This window comes from Podarcis gaigeae (assembly GCF_964106915.1).
Source record: "Podarcis gaigeae genome assembly, chromosome: 10".
Lineage (NCBI taxonomy): Eukaryota > Metazoa > Chordata > Lepidosauria > Squamata > Lacertidae > Podarcis > Podarcis gaigeae.
The window spans coordinates 69,352,354-69,372,734 of record NC_139686.1 but is presented as its reverse complement, the minus strand read 5'-3'; the positions used below and the strand labels follow the sequence as shown (position 1 = coordinate 69,372,734).

General features: G+C 41.0%; 1 protein-coding gene across 2 annotated transcripts in view; it reads right to left on the bottom strand.

Moving 5' to 3' along the window:
• Positions 1 to 17,200, bottom strand: part of ORC5 (origin recognition complex subunit 5) — a 79,233-nt gene extending 62,033 nt beyond the window's left edge. Inside the window, exons 1-7 of one of the 2 annotated variants that reach the window (XM_083701580.1) lie at positions 17,106 to 17,200; positions 16,431 to 16,596; positions 12,109 to 12,201; positions 10,524 to 10,718; positions 4,885 to 4,959; positions 2,148 to 2,259; positions 548 to 678 (exon numbers count right to left, since the gene is read on the bottom strand). In XM_083701580.1, the coding sequence (XP_083557706.1) occupies positions 548 to 678; positions 2,148 to 2,259; positions 4,885 to 4,959; positions 10,524 to 10,718; positions 12,109 to 12,201; positions 16,431 to 16,541 (717 nt within the window). In that variant the 5' untranslated portion in view covers positions 16,542 to 16,596; positions 17,106 to 17,200. The remainder of the gene's footprint in view (positions 1 to 547; positions 679 to 2,147; positions 2,260 to 4,884; positions 4,960 to 10,523; positions 10,719 to 12,108; positions 12,202 to 16,430; positions 16,597 to 17,105) is intronic. The other variant, XM_083701581.1, reaches the window with a different exon arrangement.
• Between the last annotated feature and the right edge of the window lie 3,181 nt (positions 17,201 to 20,381).

Genomic DNA, 20,381 nt, shown 5'->3' with positions numbered 1-20,381 from the left:
CTGAATGCATGTCCATATTTTAAGACAGGAATGGGGAACCTTTCAGTACTGGAGCCACATAACCTAGTGGGCAACTTTCCAATGGTCACATGCTGGGAGTGGGTGCAACAATGGATATAAATATCTTTGTACAGTAGGTTACAGTCCAGCCACATAAAACTCAGAAATTTCTATTTGTGTACCTATTCATCTAGGCAACCAAGAGGCATTAGTACATTTCAAGGATGTTCAGACACAGCAACCATGTCTTTCAGAACTTGCTCAGCTGCTGGTGAGAGAGCTGTGTTATTCCAGCCCCTACATGTAGGCAACAGTTACTTTTATGTATGCAGATCAATAATGTGGCTTTGTGAAGGCTGCAAGCTCGCTGAGCTTCTCTTTCTTGTCTGCCGAGCCGTCAACCTAGCAACCTACACCTGGTTACATACTGAGAAATAGCACAGAATCCACATGCCATGTTATATAGGACATTCTAAGAGTTCCAAAGCCAGCATCAAAAGCACCATGACACCACATTCATTATGAAAGCACCAAAGAGATCCCTTACTAGATGTCGGAGCTCCTTCAGGTCCCTGCAGACAGGATAGAAAACTCCTAGCAGAATATTTATATATGCAGCATAAAAATCAAAAGAATACTCCGGAGGATGGTCATGGGACAGAATCTTTTGCAGGTGTCCTGTTTAAATAAAGAGCATTGAAAAACAAAAAGCTGATGAGCACATCATAGAATTGTTCTCAGGCTAAAAATTATGCAGAGAACAAACAATGTTTGCATACTTTAGATATACAGTTATACTTCAGCAAGAAACACCCCTTTCTTCCAGAGGGCCTGTAACCCCCTCCTGGCAATCCAGCACTGAACACATTTTAACCAGCTCTGGAAAATCCAGTAGTAAGGAGTCTCCAACGTGAAAGAACAGTGATTGTCAAAATCACCATGTCTGGTTTCAGGGGGAAGCTTACATGTTTCCAGTCATCTCTCTTCAAGATAAAGGCACACACTTTTGGACTCAGTCAGCTGTGAGTACAGCAATCAAACCTAAACAAACTTTAAGTACCCTAAATCAGGCATTTTTAATCAGACCAAACTCCAAGGTTCCCCTTCTGATCAATTTCTCTTTCAGGCCCAGATTTCAGGGTAAGAACAAGTTCTCCATTTCAAATTTGACCCGAGTTGTTAATTCAGTGTAGGTATTGAACGACAGAAAAACATGCACTTTTATGGATTCCAGCTTTAGTCAATACATATTTATAATTTCCAGCTGTCCTATTGTGCTATTTAGGGCTGCTTTCATAAGTCACCGTGCTGCTATGTGTGCCCTAATCATTATGCTATATACCAACCTTAGTTGTTCATTAATTTACATAGTATTTTGTTCATAGCTATATTTTTCTGTATTGCTATTTGTAACACTAATGCATTTAAATGTAATCCTTACTGCGTCAATCTTCATCAGTATCTGAATTTAAGAATCTGTGACAAGGCAAAAAACAGAGCTACTGTTTACTCTTATGCTTAGGACCTAGTTTAGAACACCAGGAGAGATGATTTTTTCTTTTCTTCTTAGCTCCATCCCACCCAACCATGAGCATAAAAAGCTCTTTAATATATATAAAAAGCATTTTGCTGGTGACCAGTTCTGGTAGCTACAACAGTGCTGAAAACTTGGTAATGTGATATGCACTTAAAGATAAAGAATTCCAAGATTTGGAAGTTTAACTAGCAACATCATTTCTCTCTCACAGTGAGTAAGGACCACTCTCCCCAAAAGCTCTGGATTTCACCATCCTTTTCATAAAACCAGGTTAATTCTCTCAAACCAGGAGTTCTTAATTCCTTGGACTGCAAGGGGTGTGATGTATACACACATACAGAAAATAAAGGTACGAATTATTCCTTCTTCAAAAAGTAGATGTTAAACATCATCCCAGCGCCCATCAAATCTAGTATTCTGTTTGCATCCAAGAGTAACTAGCCAGTTCCCTTTGGAAACTTGGAAGCATGTTGTGGAGAGAAGGTAGCTTTCCCTAGTCGGTTTGCCTCCAGCATCTGATACTCAGGTATACAGCTTCCATTCACAGAGATTTCGTTTATCTATTATGTTTAATAGCCACGAACAACCCAAAACAAGTGTATTGTGTTACCTATGCTGTAGTCTGGAAAAAACAACGGCAATGGTTCAAGGCATCCTGTAGCTGGACGAAGCAGCTCCCAAACAATTTCACTAAGAAGGACCACAGTCACATTTCTCTCCGTCTAGAGGACAGGGGTTGGGGAGGGGAGAGAGGGAAAAGGTGACCTTGTAGTTGCGTTTTTAGTCACAGAAAAACTTGTGAAGTTTCTTTCTAATTGAAACAAACTCATCTGAGTCAGCATTTTATTGCAAATTATTTGCATAATCATAAGACCGTAAGCAGCCTAATCAAGCAGCTAATACATCTGCATTTTTAAAAATCCAGTTCTTCTATTGTTGTGTACTATGGCATTTAAGCTAAATAGGGCTGCACATCTTAATTGTCAGGAAGGAGGCTTGTGTTTGCTTGAAAAAGCTTGACTCTTAAATTATTAAAATCTTAGTAAGATAAATGGACAGTCCATCCGTTGGTCAGTTGCTTTCACAACATGCCTATGAGCTCAGTTGAGACATAGCATTTTCAGTCTTCAAATCATTGCTCCCTCCTTTCTTATGCAAGTTCCCTGCAGCAGCATGTTCCTAGGATTGTAGCTTGAAAATGAGGGACACAGCATCTGAATTGAGACTTCCTTATCATAAGAGTTGGAAGTGACCCTGAGGACCATCTAGTCCAGTGTTAGCCAAACCTGACCCTCCAGCTGTTTTGGGACTACAATTCCCATCATCCCTGACTACTGGTCCAGTTAGCTAGGGATGATGGGAGTTGTAGTCCAAAAACAGCTGGCGGGCCGAGTTTGGCCACCACTGATCTAATCCAATCCTCTACTTCTGAGTAGACATATATAGGATTCCAGCCTCAGTTTCTTTGAATTTACTACCCTACAGTTTCTAACAATACAGATTCGAAGGCATCAGTTTACACTAAGGGCAACTCCACCGAGAACCAGAAGATCAGGAATCTAGGCTTCTATAATTAAATCAAATCCATATCACTTCAGGAACTATAAATGCAGATTTATAAGTGTTTTCACTTATGTAATCAGAGGCGCCAATTGCTGTTCAGGCCTGAATTATTCGGAGGGAGAGAAAATGTGTCTCTTCTCTCTTAAGATACTCAAGGAGCTTTACAGATAAAGGTAAAGGGACCCCTGACCATTAGGTCCAGTCGCGTACAACTCTGGGGTTGCGACGCTCATCTTGCTTTATTGGCCGAGGGAGCTGGCATACAGCTTCCGGGTCATATGGCCAGCATGACTAAGCTGCTTCTGGCGAACCAGAGCAGCGCACAGAAACACCGTTTACCTTCCCGCTGGAGTGGTACCTATTTATCTACTTGCACTTTGATGTGCTTTCAAACTGCTAGGTTGGCAGGAGCAGGGACCGAGCAACGGGAGCTCACTCTGTCGCGGGGTTTTGAACCGCCAACCTTCTGATTGGCCAACCCTAGGCTCCATGGTTTAACCCACAGCACCACCCACGTCCCAAGGAGCTTTACAGACATATAGTAAAGTGAGGGAGGCAAAGGCTTTTTAATACCTTTTAACTTACCTACCAAGATTTTAAGGCCCTTGTCCAAATCTAGCGGCTGAGTATCACATGAAAACAAAGGCATTTCCCATTATTAAGAGAAGAGTTTATGTTTTCAAATCTCACCTTCCATAGCACACAATATGACCTTGCTACATATATCAGTTTCTGAATTAGGATCAATTAGCTTTTCAAGCCTCTTTTGCATATCACTATTGTTCATCATCACACAAAAAATGATAGGTGTGTAGCCATCCTTCCCAAGAGCAGCACCAGGAATTTTCCAACAACAAGATCTCTAATTATTCTCCTGGTAGGAGAGTTAAGGAGTCTTGTCTGTTTTTCACAATACTCCTTGGCTCCTACCCTACCAGCAAGATATAAGAATCATGCACTATGCTTCTCTAATCCACTTGAATTGCTGCAAAAGCCAGCGTCAATCCAAAGCAAAACACATTTCTTCCCTGCAGTCGAAGTCTCACATTTGTTACAGTCACATTTGTTACAGTTCATCAGATTATTGCAAAAGAAACACATGAAAGTGACAAAGCAAGCAACACGCGCATTCTCCATTCCAGTGTGCTACCAAGATTAATGCACATCTACAAAAAAATGATCAGTACCGTTTATCAGGTTCCTACATGTACAGGAAAGTGGCAAGAAGAGCAACCCTGAACTAGCATTTCAAATGCTCTAGGAGCATATCGTTAACTTCCCTGTCCTAGAAAACAAAAGGTAAGCTGTAACAAGCAACATGAAACATCTACTTTACACAACATAATTCCAAGGTGGAAAGGGGACAATGATGATTCTCTTGTCTCCAACACTGGACCACTGTACACATCACAATAGTTATTGGTTTACCATGAATGCACAGAAGGCTCCAGTTTTGCTGCTCCCATAGCACAAGTGGGAGCAAGCTGTTTTATAGAATGCAGCTGAGGAATGAAGAAACCCATTCCAAAAGAAAAAGTTAGTTTCTTCAAGCTGTGGTGGGTAAGGATGCCTCCAGGTGAGCAAGAAAGCAGTGTACTGTAACTGGAAGAGGGATGGTACTTCTTTCTTTCTTAACGCCCCAGAGTTGCACTGAATAGTGGATTCACCCTATTTCACTGCAGAAATTGGCTCATTGAACCTACATAGTACATACTGGAAATTTGTTTTATAAGTACCGCTAAAATGAAGTCGCTCAATAAGGATCCCCTGGTCAATTTACTTACCAGTTCTTGTAGTCTAAGGAAACCTGGCAAGAGGTTTGTTTCTAGTTCCCTCAGCTGCTCTGCTTTATCCAAAACCTTTAAAACCAAAGAGGCCTTTTATTACGCAAAAGTAACTCATAAGCAATTTAAAACGTTTGAATTACTTAAGTCCACTGATTTCCAGTGAGGCTACTCTGAGTAGGATTAATGTTGGTTATCACTTTATATATAAACATGGGATCCTAATCCAAAGAGGAAAATACAATGGTGGATGAATAGACAGCAGGAGAGTGGGATTGAATGTGGTGGGGTGGAATTAAGAGTGACAGAGAAGGTCATCTGAAAAGCATAGTTAGGGAGTAGGACAGAGTTAGAGGAGCTGAAAGCTAAACAAACTAAGAATAATCAGGGAGAGTTAAGCTGTTAAAGAGAATTGTTATGCTAAAACTATGTGTTCTTATCAAATTACCAATAGTACTAGATATTATTTTCCACAAATAAATATATTTACAGAGTTCTACAATTAAGGAGGGTGACCTGAGGAAGACTGCATTAGGAGATTTCACTCCACACAGTGCCTTTTAATCACAGAGCCAAGTTTATAAAAGACTCTCTATACATTAATAGGTAGTGGCAGCAAATTATTTGGAGGACTATTAAGGGATGTTTGCACTCGATGGGCCACCTAAACAAATTATGCATTCATTTATTTCTATGTAACAAAATGTATATACCAAATGATTGCAATAAAAACTCTAGGTGGGCCTTAAAGATATTGGCAAACACTTTATACAGAACTTTACGTATGCCATCTAAGTAATCCTTTTAACAACACTGTCAAGGAATAGCATGCAAAACGTCCTAGATTCAATCCCTGGCATCTCCAGGTAGGACTGGAAATGTCCTCTGGCTGAAACCTTGGAGAGCAGCTTCCTATATTCCTGCTCCTTCTATGACCGCCGTACTGAGATTGGGGGCGGTGTGTGTGTGTGTGTGTGTGTGTGTGTGTGTGTGTATTATGGCTTGGCTAAGGCCACCTGGTGGATCCAACAGGGAAAAGGTCACATTAACTGTTATGCTACACCAACTCTTATGTGTTAAAGATAACTAGACTGATGAATTGCAATTCCAAACACAGGAGAGAAGAAACACGAAGGACACATTGTTCTCAACGCAGGTATAAACACAAATTTTTATTGGCACCATCCTTCACCGGGGAAAATGAATCATTTTGAGCCTCATGATTAATCATGATTGTTCAGTACCTGTTCTTGGATTAAGAGAAGCATTTAGAAGCCACTGAAGAGACCATCCATTTATCTTAATTTTCACTGAATTAATTGAGGCTGAAATATCTTACGTTATTTACGAATGAAACGAAATAGCATAGATTAGTTTTGCCAGCTTGTGCTACCAGAACGCAAGTTCTTCCATCAATCTCCATTTAAACCGCCCCATAATAAATCCAAAGACACAGGTTAATTCACATAAATTGATTTCTCCCCCACTCTTGTCTATTTTCATGCACAGCAGAATGAAATGCTCTAATTTAACACTTAATTGTTCTGATTTACCAACATCTTATCCAATAAAATTGATCATTCTACAACATTTAATGCCCTGCCCTAGTATTTTATTATCTATTTTCAAGTAATTTCAAATATTACATAAGTAACATTATTAATTCCCAAAAATTGGCTCTAAAACCAGTTAAGTCAAGGGTTGCTCCGCTGTAACATGCTCATATGACAGCAGTCAGAATCTCACACCACATTTTTAGCATTTATCTATGCTCATTTTATGAGCATAAATTTTATGCTCATTTTATGGTGCTGGAGGAGACTCTTGAGAGTCCCATGGACTGGAAGAAGATCAAACCTCTCCATTCTTAAGGAAATCAGCCCTGAGTGCTCACTGGAAGGACAGATCCTGAAGCTGAGACTCCAATACTTTGGCCACCTCATGAGAAGAGAAGACTCCCTGGAAAAGACCCTGATGTTGGGAAAGATGGAGGGCACAAGGAGAAGGGGACTACGGAGGACGAGATGGTTGGACAGTGTTCTTGAAGCCACCAGCATGAGTTTGACCAAACTGCGGGAGGCAGTGGAAGACAGGAGTGCCTGGCGTGCTCTGGTCCAGGGGGTCACGAAGAGTTGGACACGACTAAACGACTAAACAACAAATGCTCATTTTTCCTGGAGAAAATGGAGGAGGTCCTTTGATGTACTTTGTTTAAATGCATAAAGATACTGTACATTTAAGTAAGCATTTCCTTGACTTCCCACTTAGCACTAATTCTTATCGCTAGAATGGTGGGAGTCTTCAATGTAAGAAAATCTCTTCCACCAATAGCAACTGTCTGAATACCAGACAAGATGACATGGGTCCTTCTCTGCTGGGCAATGATTGGGTGTGAAGAACCCATACAATTGGCCGAGCCCAACCGGTGCTTATTTTCAGCAGCAGTATGGGATTTTTGCACCAGGAAGCAGTAAAGGGGAACTCTCCCTTGAAAATAAGGAATTACTGTACTTTCTACCATCCACTCACCTTGTCACTACTACCAGCATTATTTTTGATAACATACACCTTGTCCAAGAGACACAGTCAGAAAGCACAATATCAAATTCACTACCTCTGAATTCAAAGAAATTAAGTGAGCCAAAGATGTTGGGCACACTTACTAACTTTTTTGGCTGTTTATTTAAACAGCAGACTTCCCTGGCATATCACAAACAGCTGTAGAAACATGCCTCAGTTTCAACAGTAATTTACCATGTGGAATATGGTGCTTCTGGCTTGAGAAACCATTGTTGAAAAACTCCCTTGAAGGTGCATGGTTCTTTGGAAAATGGCCAGAACTAACTACAGGCTAATTCATATTTATAGGTGTCACCTCGTAAGTGTCCCACACGAGTGGTGTGGAGCGGCCATCAGGTAGTCCTGATTTTGAAATTTACTACCTAACGTACAGAGTGCCAACATGGCTGCAGCAATCTATGCAATCCGGCAATTGGGCAACTCATTGGAGCCATGTGTGCAGCTTCCAGAAGCTGGCACCAGCTTTACATGTGAGCTCTTCTCAGCCAGTCACAATAGGATTGCTCTTAACGTGAGCCAGTCTTCAACTTAATGCACACAGCCTTTTTCATCTTAGCCTTCAGCCAAAGGCCAGGGCAAACACCTGTCTCAATTTTTTTTTTTTGGAAAAGCACTTGGGTTTGGGACTTTGGTGAGCCTGTAATGGCAAGAAACAGGACAGCCACGAGGAATACCTCCCTTATGTACATTAGCCAACCATCTCCCTTACAACCAGTTTAGAGCTACGAAACCTGGATTTAAATATCAAAGCAGGACTGCAGGATATTGCACATATCCTCTTCCCTGATGATAAGCACATTCTCACAGTATAGGAGCAAAGCCAGGTCCACTTTAACCTCCTTTGAAGACATTCACATAAACCAAGGAAGAGGATCAGAAGGAATGCACAACAGGAGTGGTAGAGTGTATACAATCCCACAGCCCACTCCCAAAACCAGAGATCAACCATAGGCCTGAACAGAGCCTTAGGAACAAAGGAAACTGCCTTATACCAGGTCAGACCAATTTTCTCCCTAGCCTAATACTGTCTGCTCTGGCCAGAAATGACTCTCTAGGATCTCAGGCAGAGATCTTTCGTATCAGTTGTGGTCCTTTTAACTGGAGCTACCCAGGATTGAATCTAAGAACTTCTCTATGCAAAATATGTATTCTGTCGCTAAGCTACGAATATTATTTTCACTGGAGATCAGTGTGACAGAAATCAGTGGGGCTCATACCCACGTAAGCATACATAAGTTTGCAGCCATAAGGGCACAAAACATGACAGTAAAGACATAGTATAATTAAAAAAAGTCAGGAGTTAATCCACCATTATAATAGCCAATGTTTAATAGGTATCTGAACGTGTTTCAAAACGTATTGACAGATTTTTATTAGACTCCAGGATGGGCAGTGTACTAGTAGCTTGCTGCATAGAACACCAAATGAGGGAAGGTGGGGTAGGGTGGCGGTGAAGTTACAATTTGTTCAAAATTAACATAAAATTTTCAGTGTGATATTACTTTCTCAGTTTTCCTCAGAGGTTCAGAATGAGATCTTTCTCTTGAAAGGAATTCATCTATTCCCACTGTGTATCCATTAACGAGTGTTTCTGCATTAACTATTTTTCATACAAAGTAGTACAATAATCTTTCACCCACATTTCCTTTCTCCTCCATCTACTCTTCACAGACTATGTTGCCCAATTAATTTTTCATTGCTCTAGTTATACGTACACACTACATTATTTATTCAAGTGCGCTTAAAGCTTTTACAACAAAAACCCCAGATTTTCATCTTGCCCCTAGACTATAAGACTATAAAATTAACAGCCTGTTGTTATTCATAGGAGCTAATTCCCCTCCCCAAACCACAAACTTTATGCTAGCCTACCCAAACCTTCCCATTTACATTAGCTGCCCCACTTAATAGCTTTATAGTACAAACCCTTCAGTAACAGAACAGTTAGTCGGCTGTCTGAGTTGTTTGTTCCCCTTCCCACACTTGGCTAAAATAAACATTGATATGTTCTAGAATCCTCATTCACCTTTACATAATCAATTATTAAATCAGGGAGTTTAAAAAGCTGCCACGGAGAGGCTTATGATTCTTTGGAAGTAAATATGAGATTGCTCAATCAGAAGATCACAATGGTGGACAAACGTTTCTAAAAGGCACCACCACTTCCATTCTAATATACAGCTGCAGTAAAGTTTTGGATGTGTTCTAGGCTGTATTTTTAGTTCACGTTAGGCAATGGGGAGGTCAAACTGGCCAGAACAGTGTCCTACATGAATGGGCACCTTAGAGCTAGAGTGAGCAGAAGTTGGATCTCTGGATGCAATGAAGCTGACCAGCAAGAATTTCTGACTCCCAGTTGCTCAACAAACAAAATACTGTAGATTCCACAATCCTGAATTCAGCCCAGTGCTGACCTAGAGCATGACTCCTGCAATATGTGGGATGTTCCTTAACAAGCAAGACAGTGCAGGAAAAGTTTTGGTTGGATGTAAATTTTCCCTTCCAGTGCCAAAGGAAGACAACCTCTGGGTCTAACACAAAACATTAAAATAAGAATGGGAAATCTATTTAATTTCCATTGCCAAGAAAAGCTACAACAGTCTTGGAAGCTGCTACTGAACTCATAAATCAGTTGGGTTTTGTTTAAGTTGTGAAGAAACTTCCTAAATGGATGGTGGCAATGTATAGAAAACACTTTAAAAAGTAGTCGAACTTTTCTGCTCTATTTAAAGAACAACGTATCTTCCTAAATCCTAAAATTACTGAAGATGATCTCAAGCTAGCTATAAAAAACCCTGAAAACCAATAAAACATCAGGCCTAGATGGGTTTTCTTAAAATTTCTTCAAGAAATTTAAAGAACTTACAGGAGGAAGAGGAAGCCCACCTGCTCCTGCCAAGGAGACAGGGGCCAGCTTCAGTCGCCTTAGCAATTGCCTTCTTCATCCTCCCCACCTCCTTTACGAAACTGTAAAACACCATCATATTGCCGGCGGTGTATTACAATGTTGGAAAGTAGATATCACCCAGCCCTAAACCCAGGTGGCCTTTCAAACTTACCACATACAAAGTTTGTTTCTCCAGATCAGGTGTCATAGTTGCCTGCTTAAATAAACGTATGAAATCGTTGAACGTATCACAGAATGGAAGAGGATATTCTTCCTTAGAGGAAAGGCTTTGTAACTGTCTCAAAATTTCTTCTAGAAGTAGTCTTGAAGTGAAACATTCAACACAGTTCACAAACACATGAGGCAGCTAAGGAGAAAGAAAATCACATTAATGCTGTTACAAGAATTTGCAGAGAATACCACCAGCAGGTGTTTTTTTTTTGTTTTGCTTTTTTTAAAAAAGAAAAAACCAACAACCTGAGAGATTCATTCACATTTGTTGACATAATTACTTCTCAATGAGGATTGCTTGCTAACAAACATGCAAGTATTTCAGTACTAAATATTGAATCATTGGACTTCATGTATGAAGACGAAATAATTATTACATTTGTTGCCATTTCAATGTTCATGAAAGTGAATCCAATAAACAACTACAGTGGACCCTCGGATTATGTTACCTTTGGGTAACATAACTTTCGGGTTGCGAATGCAGCAAACCTGGATGTGTATACTTCTGGGTTTCGCCGTGCGTGCATGTGCAAAAGCACTCTGTGCATGCTCAATTGCACCCCGCGCATGCGCAAGAAGGGCACCTCCGGTTACGAAGCTTTTGGGATACGGCCGGGCCTACGGAATGGATCCCATTCATAACCAGTATTATACAATGTCAACCACAAATTCACTACCACTCCCTCTAGCTGTAAACAAGGTTAGAGAAAGTTAATGAGAACATGGCACAAAAGCAGCAACAACATTATCTGACAGGCCCCCAAATGAGGACCATGAGCATCACAGGGCAAGTTGTGAGAGGCTAAAAAGATGTTAAAATGCACAATATGATCCATCCAAAACATTACAAATACTTAATACGGATTGTTAAGATATGGTTTAAGCACAGCATGAAGCTGAAACCAGTAAGTTTTTTCTTAGTTCACTCTTGTTCTGAAGTGTTAGCCCTTGTCTTATCATTCATGTCACCTCAACCCCACATGGATCATCAACAGGGCCAGCACAAGACATATTGATGCCTGAGGCACAGTAGCATTTGACACTCCCCTCCCAAGGCCACTCAAAGTCAATCAAGTTATTTTGGCACCTAAGGCAGAAAAGCTCACAAGGGCCTCTCCTACTTCCTGCCAGTAGAAATACAATAATAATAAATTAAACAACTAACCATCTGCTGCCCTTTCATGACAGACAAAATAAATTACCTTAAGTGGCCACCTTCAGGTATGCCTAATGATAGGGCTGGACATGTACTGTCACTATAGCCAGTACCAGTCACTGCCAGAGGAAGGGCAAATATAGAAATACAACAGCACTAAGTTACAGCTGATTTGTAGGGGCAAACAGAGCTTTGCTTCCTTGTATTCATTGCTGAATAAGCCAAGGCCCGATGTACCAATTATCTGGGGACAGTCAAGAATGGTTTTCTTGAGGAAACAGATGAACAAACTGATGGTTTCAGAGGATTTTTTAAAACAAAACTTGAAAGCATTTCCCAATATACAGTTTGAATCCATTATTCTTCTTACCTCTAAGGTTTTCAGAAGAGTCTGCATCACATAAGTCTTCCCACTGGATGTGTGTCCATAGATAAAAAGGGATGGGAAGCTCAAATGCTGACGCTGGACAAAAATTATATATATATATATTTAGTGTTTGTTTTATTTCTTTTCTTTTCAAGCGCACTGGCCTTTCTTCAATCAAAAGATGTACAGAACTTTGACTCATCAAGTTTTGGGCTAGATGAAAAGTTGAAGAATGAAGGGTTCGCTAAAAATGCAGCAACTAAGATCCACCAGGACAGCTTTATCCCTTTGATTTTATAATCCATCAAAATACAAGGAAGTTCGGTTCAAAAGAATGACTGGCCTGAAGCCCAGTACTGAAACTCCCAAGACATTACAAGTCAAGAGACTGGCCTGTTTGGTAACAGTACCCAAGGCTCCATGACAGAAAGCCTTTAATATGGAGCATACGGATAGCTTTTCAAAAACATCACTGTGAGAGTTTGTAATTGTAAGCTGCTTCGAAAGCCAATCGCAGCTAAAAGCAAGAAACAAATACAATAAACTTGTTGAGTCAAAGGCCATGTTCACACATTAACAGTAAGTCAAGAACCTTGGCTGAATTAGCCATACTGTGCACAAGCTACGTAATAGTGCATGCAGCCCAATCACTTGCTTCACACAAGCAGGTAAACGTACTAGTTAGGAGACAACTTCTGAACCCAAGTGCTGGGAGGGCAATTACTTGGGTGCTGGGAAGGGCGCCAGGGCTATGAGGGGATTGATAAAGCAGAGAGTCTGTGTGCAGATGTTTTGTGTGCGTGTGCTTACTCAAAGGGATGGGTGGTTTTTTTCAATATATGCAGTGAAGGGACTAGGCTGAGTGAAACAGTTTTGGGGTGATCTTCCCGTTAACATGGTTTCTAAGAAATGGCTTTGTGATCTGGAGTTCCTAGGTGAGTTACTTGTCTTTTAGCCTCACTAGTGACCAGCTATGCCCACCACAGTGGCTGTTTTGTGAATGGGCCTGCCCCCACCATGGCAGCCAATACAATTTTGCAGAACTCCAACTGTGCTTGCATGCTCTGCAAAATTGGAGACACCAGAACTAAATAGAGAATGCTTTTCCAGTATGTGGTTAAATACCTTCAAAGAGAAAATAAGTCAATGATTTGCAATTCTGAGGTACTGGCACTTAACTGCATAATATCTCTCCCTCTCTCTCTCCCTCTGCTTAGCAAGAAACTTGCTTACTTTTTTTTCAATTTACAGAAAGAGTTGCATATCCAAACCACTGATTATTAAGTCAATATCTTGCTTCTTAACCATTTTTAAATATTTTCTGGAAATTGTTCTGAGTTGCTTTTCCAGTCCACAAGCTATTGCACTGAGCCATCTGAGGCTGAGAAAGTCTTAGATGTACTGCATGATGTACTGCAAATACAGCAAAATGATAATTGTACAGGTTCATAAACTTACATGCTGACAAGCGATTCATGATGGTAACAAGAGGAAGAAGGGTGATTCCAAATGAATCAATCTGAAATCCTCATTGGAATTCATAGTTTCATTGTTCATCCAATCTTTAATCTACGAACACTTTACCTACGGTAGGGCAGCTGGTCTGAACACACTTATCACTCATACAAAAAAACTTCTTTAGTGATGTATATGCACAACTGTACTAAATTCTTCCAATCCTTCCATGTAAAAAAAGCTGACTGCAAAATTCCAGGGTATCACATGTACAGATGTATGTATGCATGTATGTCCATTCATTGCTGTGCACACCCAAGGAGGAGACAGGATGATGAGTAGCTACTGTCCCACCTCACATACAGATTTGCTAAATCTGATATTGTGTACACTGGCCCCACAATGAGTAGTTTTCTAAACAATGAAATTTCAAATTCAATCAAATTATGTATCACTTCACACAGAAGGGGTCCTGAAACAATTTACAAAACCCTACAGAACAAAATGGATTAAAATGAAGCTGTTCACCCACAACAAAAACCACCCAACATAAACATGTGACCTCCTGCCACCTTATCAAAGGTTCTGTTTCAGTAAGGTATCATTCATTCTCCTCAACACTAACTATTTAAAGCAAATAACTGCATATTGGCAATTTTCAACACATCAAAAGTTATTTTAATTGTTGAGGGCAATATAAACACTCAACAAGGAAAAAGCAACACCACACATAAATCATTACTACTGCTTGGGAATGAAGCAAAAGAAAAACAGGGGGGGAATCTATTTTGAAGATACAATTCTACCTGTAGCCATGTTCCTGTAACAACTGTTCAGACACAAGTATATTGTACACAGTGATAATTTTAAAGATAAACTGGTTAAAGAAAGAGTATAAACCGATAAAAATGTTTCTGAAATGAACACCATTTGAATAACTATTACATCCACGTCTTTCAGTTAACTAAGTTCAAGCTAAATGCCTGGGTAGACCAACAAGTGTTGCAATGTTTCCTGAAGGCAGGGTTGAAAAATTCATTCTTCAGGGATTACTAGGAGAATCCCTGGAAATGACTGAGATAATCAAAATCATCTCCATGGTTGAAAAATGTAACCTTTCATTTAAAAACAATCTGCATGTCTAGCACTCATGCTGAATACATCAGTACAGCAAGCTTCAGAAGACTGTCAGGCAAAATTAAATGCCGCAGCAGACTGCCGACATCAATTTCCATACCGTGAACCAAATGACACATTATTCTCCTTAACGGCTTGTAGGGATATTATATTTAATTACAGATAAAGGTAACAATTTCAACTATGCCACAGCCCATATTAATCAATGCAGGAGTTGCTGCTTATATAAGACAGGAGAGGGGAATAGCAGAGTATTACCCTCACAGTTTCTGCTTGAAGCGATGCTCTTCCCGTTATTAACATAAGCCAAATAATTTTTGTGTTTAAAAAATACCTTTTACATAAAGAATGAGCTGTGAGCCAAGAATTCCCCACTTCATATCTCACCTATCATGAATCCATACATAGGCCACTATCTTTTTGGCAGTGTGCCCCATTTGAAATAAGAGGACAATGTTGCCCAACTTAGCATAGCTTTATAAGGATATTAACATTCTGCAAGTAAGTTAGAAAGCACTACATGAAGATAGCTCTTTGTATAATAATTTTCCTGCCAAGGAAAGAATGCATTTCACAGAAGTCCCATACACTGTAAAAAAAACCTGGAACGTGTTCTAACACCACAGGTGATGTGGAGTGGTGGTCTGACACACTGGGCTTTACCATTTCTAATCTGAACTGAGAAGGCATCCTAGAATGAACACAACATAGTACCCTATACCTACAGCACAGGAAAAAGGTCAGTGCAGTGGAACTTCAGTTTTCAAATGTCTCCATTGACAAACGTTTTGATTTTCAAACCTTGTAAACCCGGAAATAAATGCTTCAGTTTTTGAACACTTTTCGGAAGTCGAACATGCACATTGTGAGTTTTCTGTATTGTTTTTTCCATTTTAAGGCTTCTGTATTGAGTTTTGGTTTTCAAACGTTTCAGAACTCAAACAGTCTTCCAGAACAGATTACGTTCAAAAACCGAGGTCCCACTGCCTTTCAGGAAATCTTGGCCCTCTGATAACTTTTTTTCAAATTAAGGAATTCCTGGTAACCATCGAGATACCACAAAGTCTCCACAAACACAGCTGGGGATACAGAGATACTGTATGTGGAGTACTTAAGGAGTAGCGCTACATAAATAGTACGCATTATTCCCTAATTACCTATTCAGATAAATAAATGTCAAAAGAAGGCCTTGTTCGTACATTAGAATTTAACAGAATCACTACTGAGGTTTATATGGCAACCTTTAAAAAAAGAAGGGGGGAAAAAGGCCTGACTAGTCTACATTTTCTTGTAAACTCCTATTGGTAGCCAGGGGAAGAAAAGCAGCAATACAAAACTGATATATTCAAAACTACCATAACTGCATTTCTTTGAACTTAAGAGAGACGTGCATGAGTTAATCCCTTGTGTTATGAAAAAGCACATGTGGTTAACTCATGTATGTATCTCTGAGTTCCAAGAACTCCTAAAGGACATGCTAAGGTAATAGTAAAGACTTGCTAAAGGTCACAGAGACCTTCAGTTAAAGTAAAATTTGAACCCAGGCCTTCCTGGGCCAACTGTGGTATATCCACTTCAGCTTTACTACCTGTCAGGAGCAAAAAAAACCAAAACAAAACACAGTTTTCCTGTCCAGTAAGAAATATGTTGCCTGAAAAGCAGACTTTGAAAATAAATAAATAAGGCCAAGTATCTTAGAGGGCAATTAAAAAAAGAAAATTAGAAAGTGCTACCTCTCCGAAGATTGATAACAAGGTGGACACTTGAGATTCCCGGAAAAGCACCAAGCTTTCCAAGCGAAGTAACGTCGCTTCTGGATATTCTGGATGTTTGAAAACAGGCATTTTAACTTCTGTCTCTTGTGTCTTGCAATTTCCAGGATTGCGGAGGTGGGCAGGTCTGTTAAGGGAAACATGAAGCGACAAACTGATTCTCACCTTATAGCATAGCGTTTCAGCAGCAGTAATAATAATAATAACTGAAGTAAATACTGCAGCCCAACCAATCGTCCACCTGAAGCCCAAGATGACAGCGGTCTGGGCTATAGTAAAAAAATAAAAATAAATGTGAGATTATCCCCACTAATTTGTAGCCAGGTATTTATGGCATAGATGTAGATTTTAACGATCAGACCGTCTGCAAAGAGGCAGCTAACACTTGAAAGTCGCTCCTCACGGGCACTAAATATCGACCACAGCGGTAATAAGCAGCACACCTGCCCGCCACGTTATTATTATTATTATTATTATTATTATTGGGGGGGAAGAGGTTTGTCGCCAATTTCTGTTTCAGGAATCGCTAGAAAGCGAGTCTGAGGTAAGGACTCCCAGTGAGTAAGCCCTGTTGTTCTGCTTCTGTGGAAGGAAGAGCCCTTGAAGCCAGACCCAGGCGCCCAAATATTTACCGGCCTCAGTTACCTCAGCTCTCCCTTAAACCGCCAAAAACCACCTTTCGCCCTCCCCCGCTCCGACTACGCGCGAACCCACTGAGCATGCGCGGCGAAGCCACACGCGCCTCCTACCATGGCTAAGGCGCAGGCGCACCGCGCGTTTGTTGGGGTTGTTTAATAAAATGAACATGCGCAATAGCAGCCGGTGAAGTCATTAGAGGGCACTTTCCGGTGCCCTTACTTTGGACGGGTGCTTTTCCTCCCCACGGCCTGCAGGGGGAGCGCGAGAGAGGAAGGGAAAGCAAAACGAAAGCGACGGCTGGAAGCAAAGCGGGAGCGCGCACGCAATGTCTTTGGGTATAAAAGCAACTGGAGAAGGGATGGGCAGCAAAATCCGCCTGGTGCCCCCACCCCACCGTGTCCAGTACCCGCTGCGGGGAAGCCGCCCGCTATGGAAGGGACGCGCCAGTGTGGCAAACCTATATTTAAGACCGGCCTTTTGAGACACTTGACATAACTTGCCATTTTACTGTTCACGGTGCATTTGCACGACCGGACGCCTTCAACCTGCCCCACATGCAACAAAACATGCCCCTCTCGTATTGCTCTCTGCAGCCACAGCAAGAGCTGTACAGTGGCGTAGCGTGGGTTGTCAGCACCCGGGGCAAGGCAAGTAATTTGCACCCCCTAACCCGTGGATTTGCGCCCCCTAACCCTAACCCCCAGATGTTGCGCCCGGTGCGGCCGGCCCCCCCTGCACCCCCCACGCTACGCCACTGGGGCTGTAACTCGCCAACGGTTTGACTTCACCCCCAAAGATGCACCCCACCCATAGCTGTCAACTTTCAGATTTGAAAATCAGGGATCAGCAGCCTCGAAAATAAGGGATCAGTAGCTTCACCTGTCCCGGGGACAGTTTACGTGATATCTAACAATCCGGGATAGCAGCTGGAAACGGCGCTGGAATAAGGGAATTTCCCGCAAAAAAAGGGGAAGGTTGACAGCTATGACCCCACCGTCTGCAGAGATGGATGGGTGCCAATCAACATTACTGCCCATTCAATCCCAGGTGGGTTTAACTAGATGCCCTTATTAATGAGCTCTGCTGCTGGAAATGCTTTTCCTGTGTGCACTCAGTTCTGAACAGCTTTACTCCCAAGTAATAAGTGGGTTTATGAAGGCAGCTTAACCCTGGAACTGTAAGGAAACAACAACATCGAACTCAGCAACTGAGTTCGTATACTCCAGTTTATAGATATTCTCCCCAGGGACATCTGCATCTGTTTTATTTGCAACACATGTCTGCCAAGCAGCATGAACAGGAATAATCTCGTGGATCGCCTTGTGAAGTATTTCCTAGGCATCATCATAAGCATCATAAGGTTGTTTTTCAAAGCATCACTCGGCTATTTTCATATCAAATATAAACAGCTCCCTCCCCCCAAAAAAGCTTATAACCTTTGTACAGAGCTATTAAGAAACTCTGTAAAGCAGTCTTTTCAGTTCTGCCTTATTGAGGCTTAAAGGCATATCCTTCGCCCACAGGAATTCTGCAGATCTCTGTTCCACACAGGAAAATGCCTTCTTTAAAGTCAGCCCATTGGTCTGCTTAGCTCAGTACTGTGGAAGTTCAATGGAAGCAGCTTTCCAGGGTTTCAGAAAGCTGTCTTTCCCAGCCCTATACGGAGAACACCAGAGATCGCTCCTGTGACCTTTTGCAAGGAAAGTATGCACTCTGTCGCCAAACCGCAATCTTTCCCCCTAGCTTCATGTTGTTGTTGTCCGACTCTATGTGACCCCATGGACCAGAGCACACCAGGCACTCCTGTCTTCCACTGCCTCCCACAGTTTGGTCAAACTCATGTTGGTAGCTTTGCGAACACTGTCCAACCATCTCTTTAAAAAATAATAATATTAATTTACATCAAAAGAAAAAACAAACAAAAAACATATTAATTTCACATCCAAATTTCACAACATATTCCTTTTTAGGACTTCCTCCAGCTTATCTGTAAATCATCCATAGTTATAATTTAAGTTGCACATTTCTTAATTTTGTATTGATATTGTTTATATCTTTCTTTCTATTCCCTTTAGACAATATTTCATAGTCTTTCACAGTGCTTCTTTAAATCCCGTTAGCATTATCTGTCCCTCCTTTATATGTTCCAGGTATTCCACAAATTTCCCCCAGTCCTCGATGAACTTTTGGTCTCTTAAGTATCTAATCTTTCCTGTCAATTTGTCCAGCTCCATATAGTCCAACAACTTCATTCTCCATTCTTCCACAGTCGGTATTTCTTGCTGTTTCCATTTCTGGGCCAGTAACACTCTTGCTGCTGTTACTGCATATTGAAAAAATTTACCATCTCTTCTTTTTATCTCATTCCTTAATATCCCTAGCAGAAAGACTTCTGGTTTCTTTATAAATGTATATTTTAGAATCTTCTTCAATTCATTATATATTTTTCCCCAGAAGTCTTTCACTTTCTTACATTCCCACCACATATGATAAAAAGAACCTTCTTTATCTTTGCACTTCCAACACTTATTACATGTCTTATACATTTTTGCTAATTTTACGGGTGTCATATACCACCTATAAAACATTTTCATAACATTTTCTTTTAACGTCATACATGCAGTAAATTTTAAACCTTCCTTCCATAGTTTTTCCCAACCATCTCGTCCTCTGTCATCCCCTGCTCCTTGTGCCCTCCATCTTTCCAGCCTAGCTTCATACTGTCCAGTAAACATGTATATCCAGGATATAGGTCTGTTTTGATGTTGGGAAAAGGATGCAGCAGACCAGGGTAGATAGCTCTGAACACAAGTACAGATGAGCAATGATAAAGCACACCGGCTCCATTCCAGATCTAATCATGCTAAAAGGTGTTCTTTAGGACAGGAAGCACAAGAATGTGGCTAGAAGTGCATATTTGTAATGTGGATGTGTGGTGCTGTGGGTTGAGGAGAGATCCCTGCTGAGCTCTCTGTATGTTCTGAAATTTGAAAAAGGCACTACAGCAGGAGTCTGAACTTTCTAACATTTCTAACCTGCTAATTTGCACTCCCCACACAACTTGCAGCCAGAGCAACAAAATTTGGCTCTCAGTACTCTTTTGCTACGCTTGAAAGGAGAAGGCAAAATGTTTTTAGGCATCATTGAATTCCTCATGCTCTAGTGCATGGACCTCTGCAAGGAGCTTGGGTTGCCTGTCTCAGATTATATATGTATATTCTAACATATGTTCATGTGACAAATAGGTAGCCGTGTTGGTCTGCCATAGTCAAA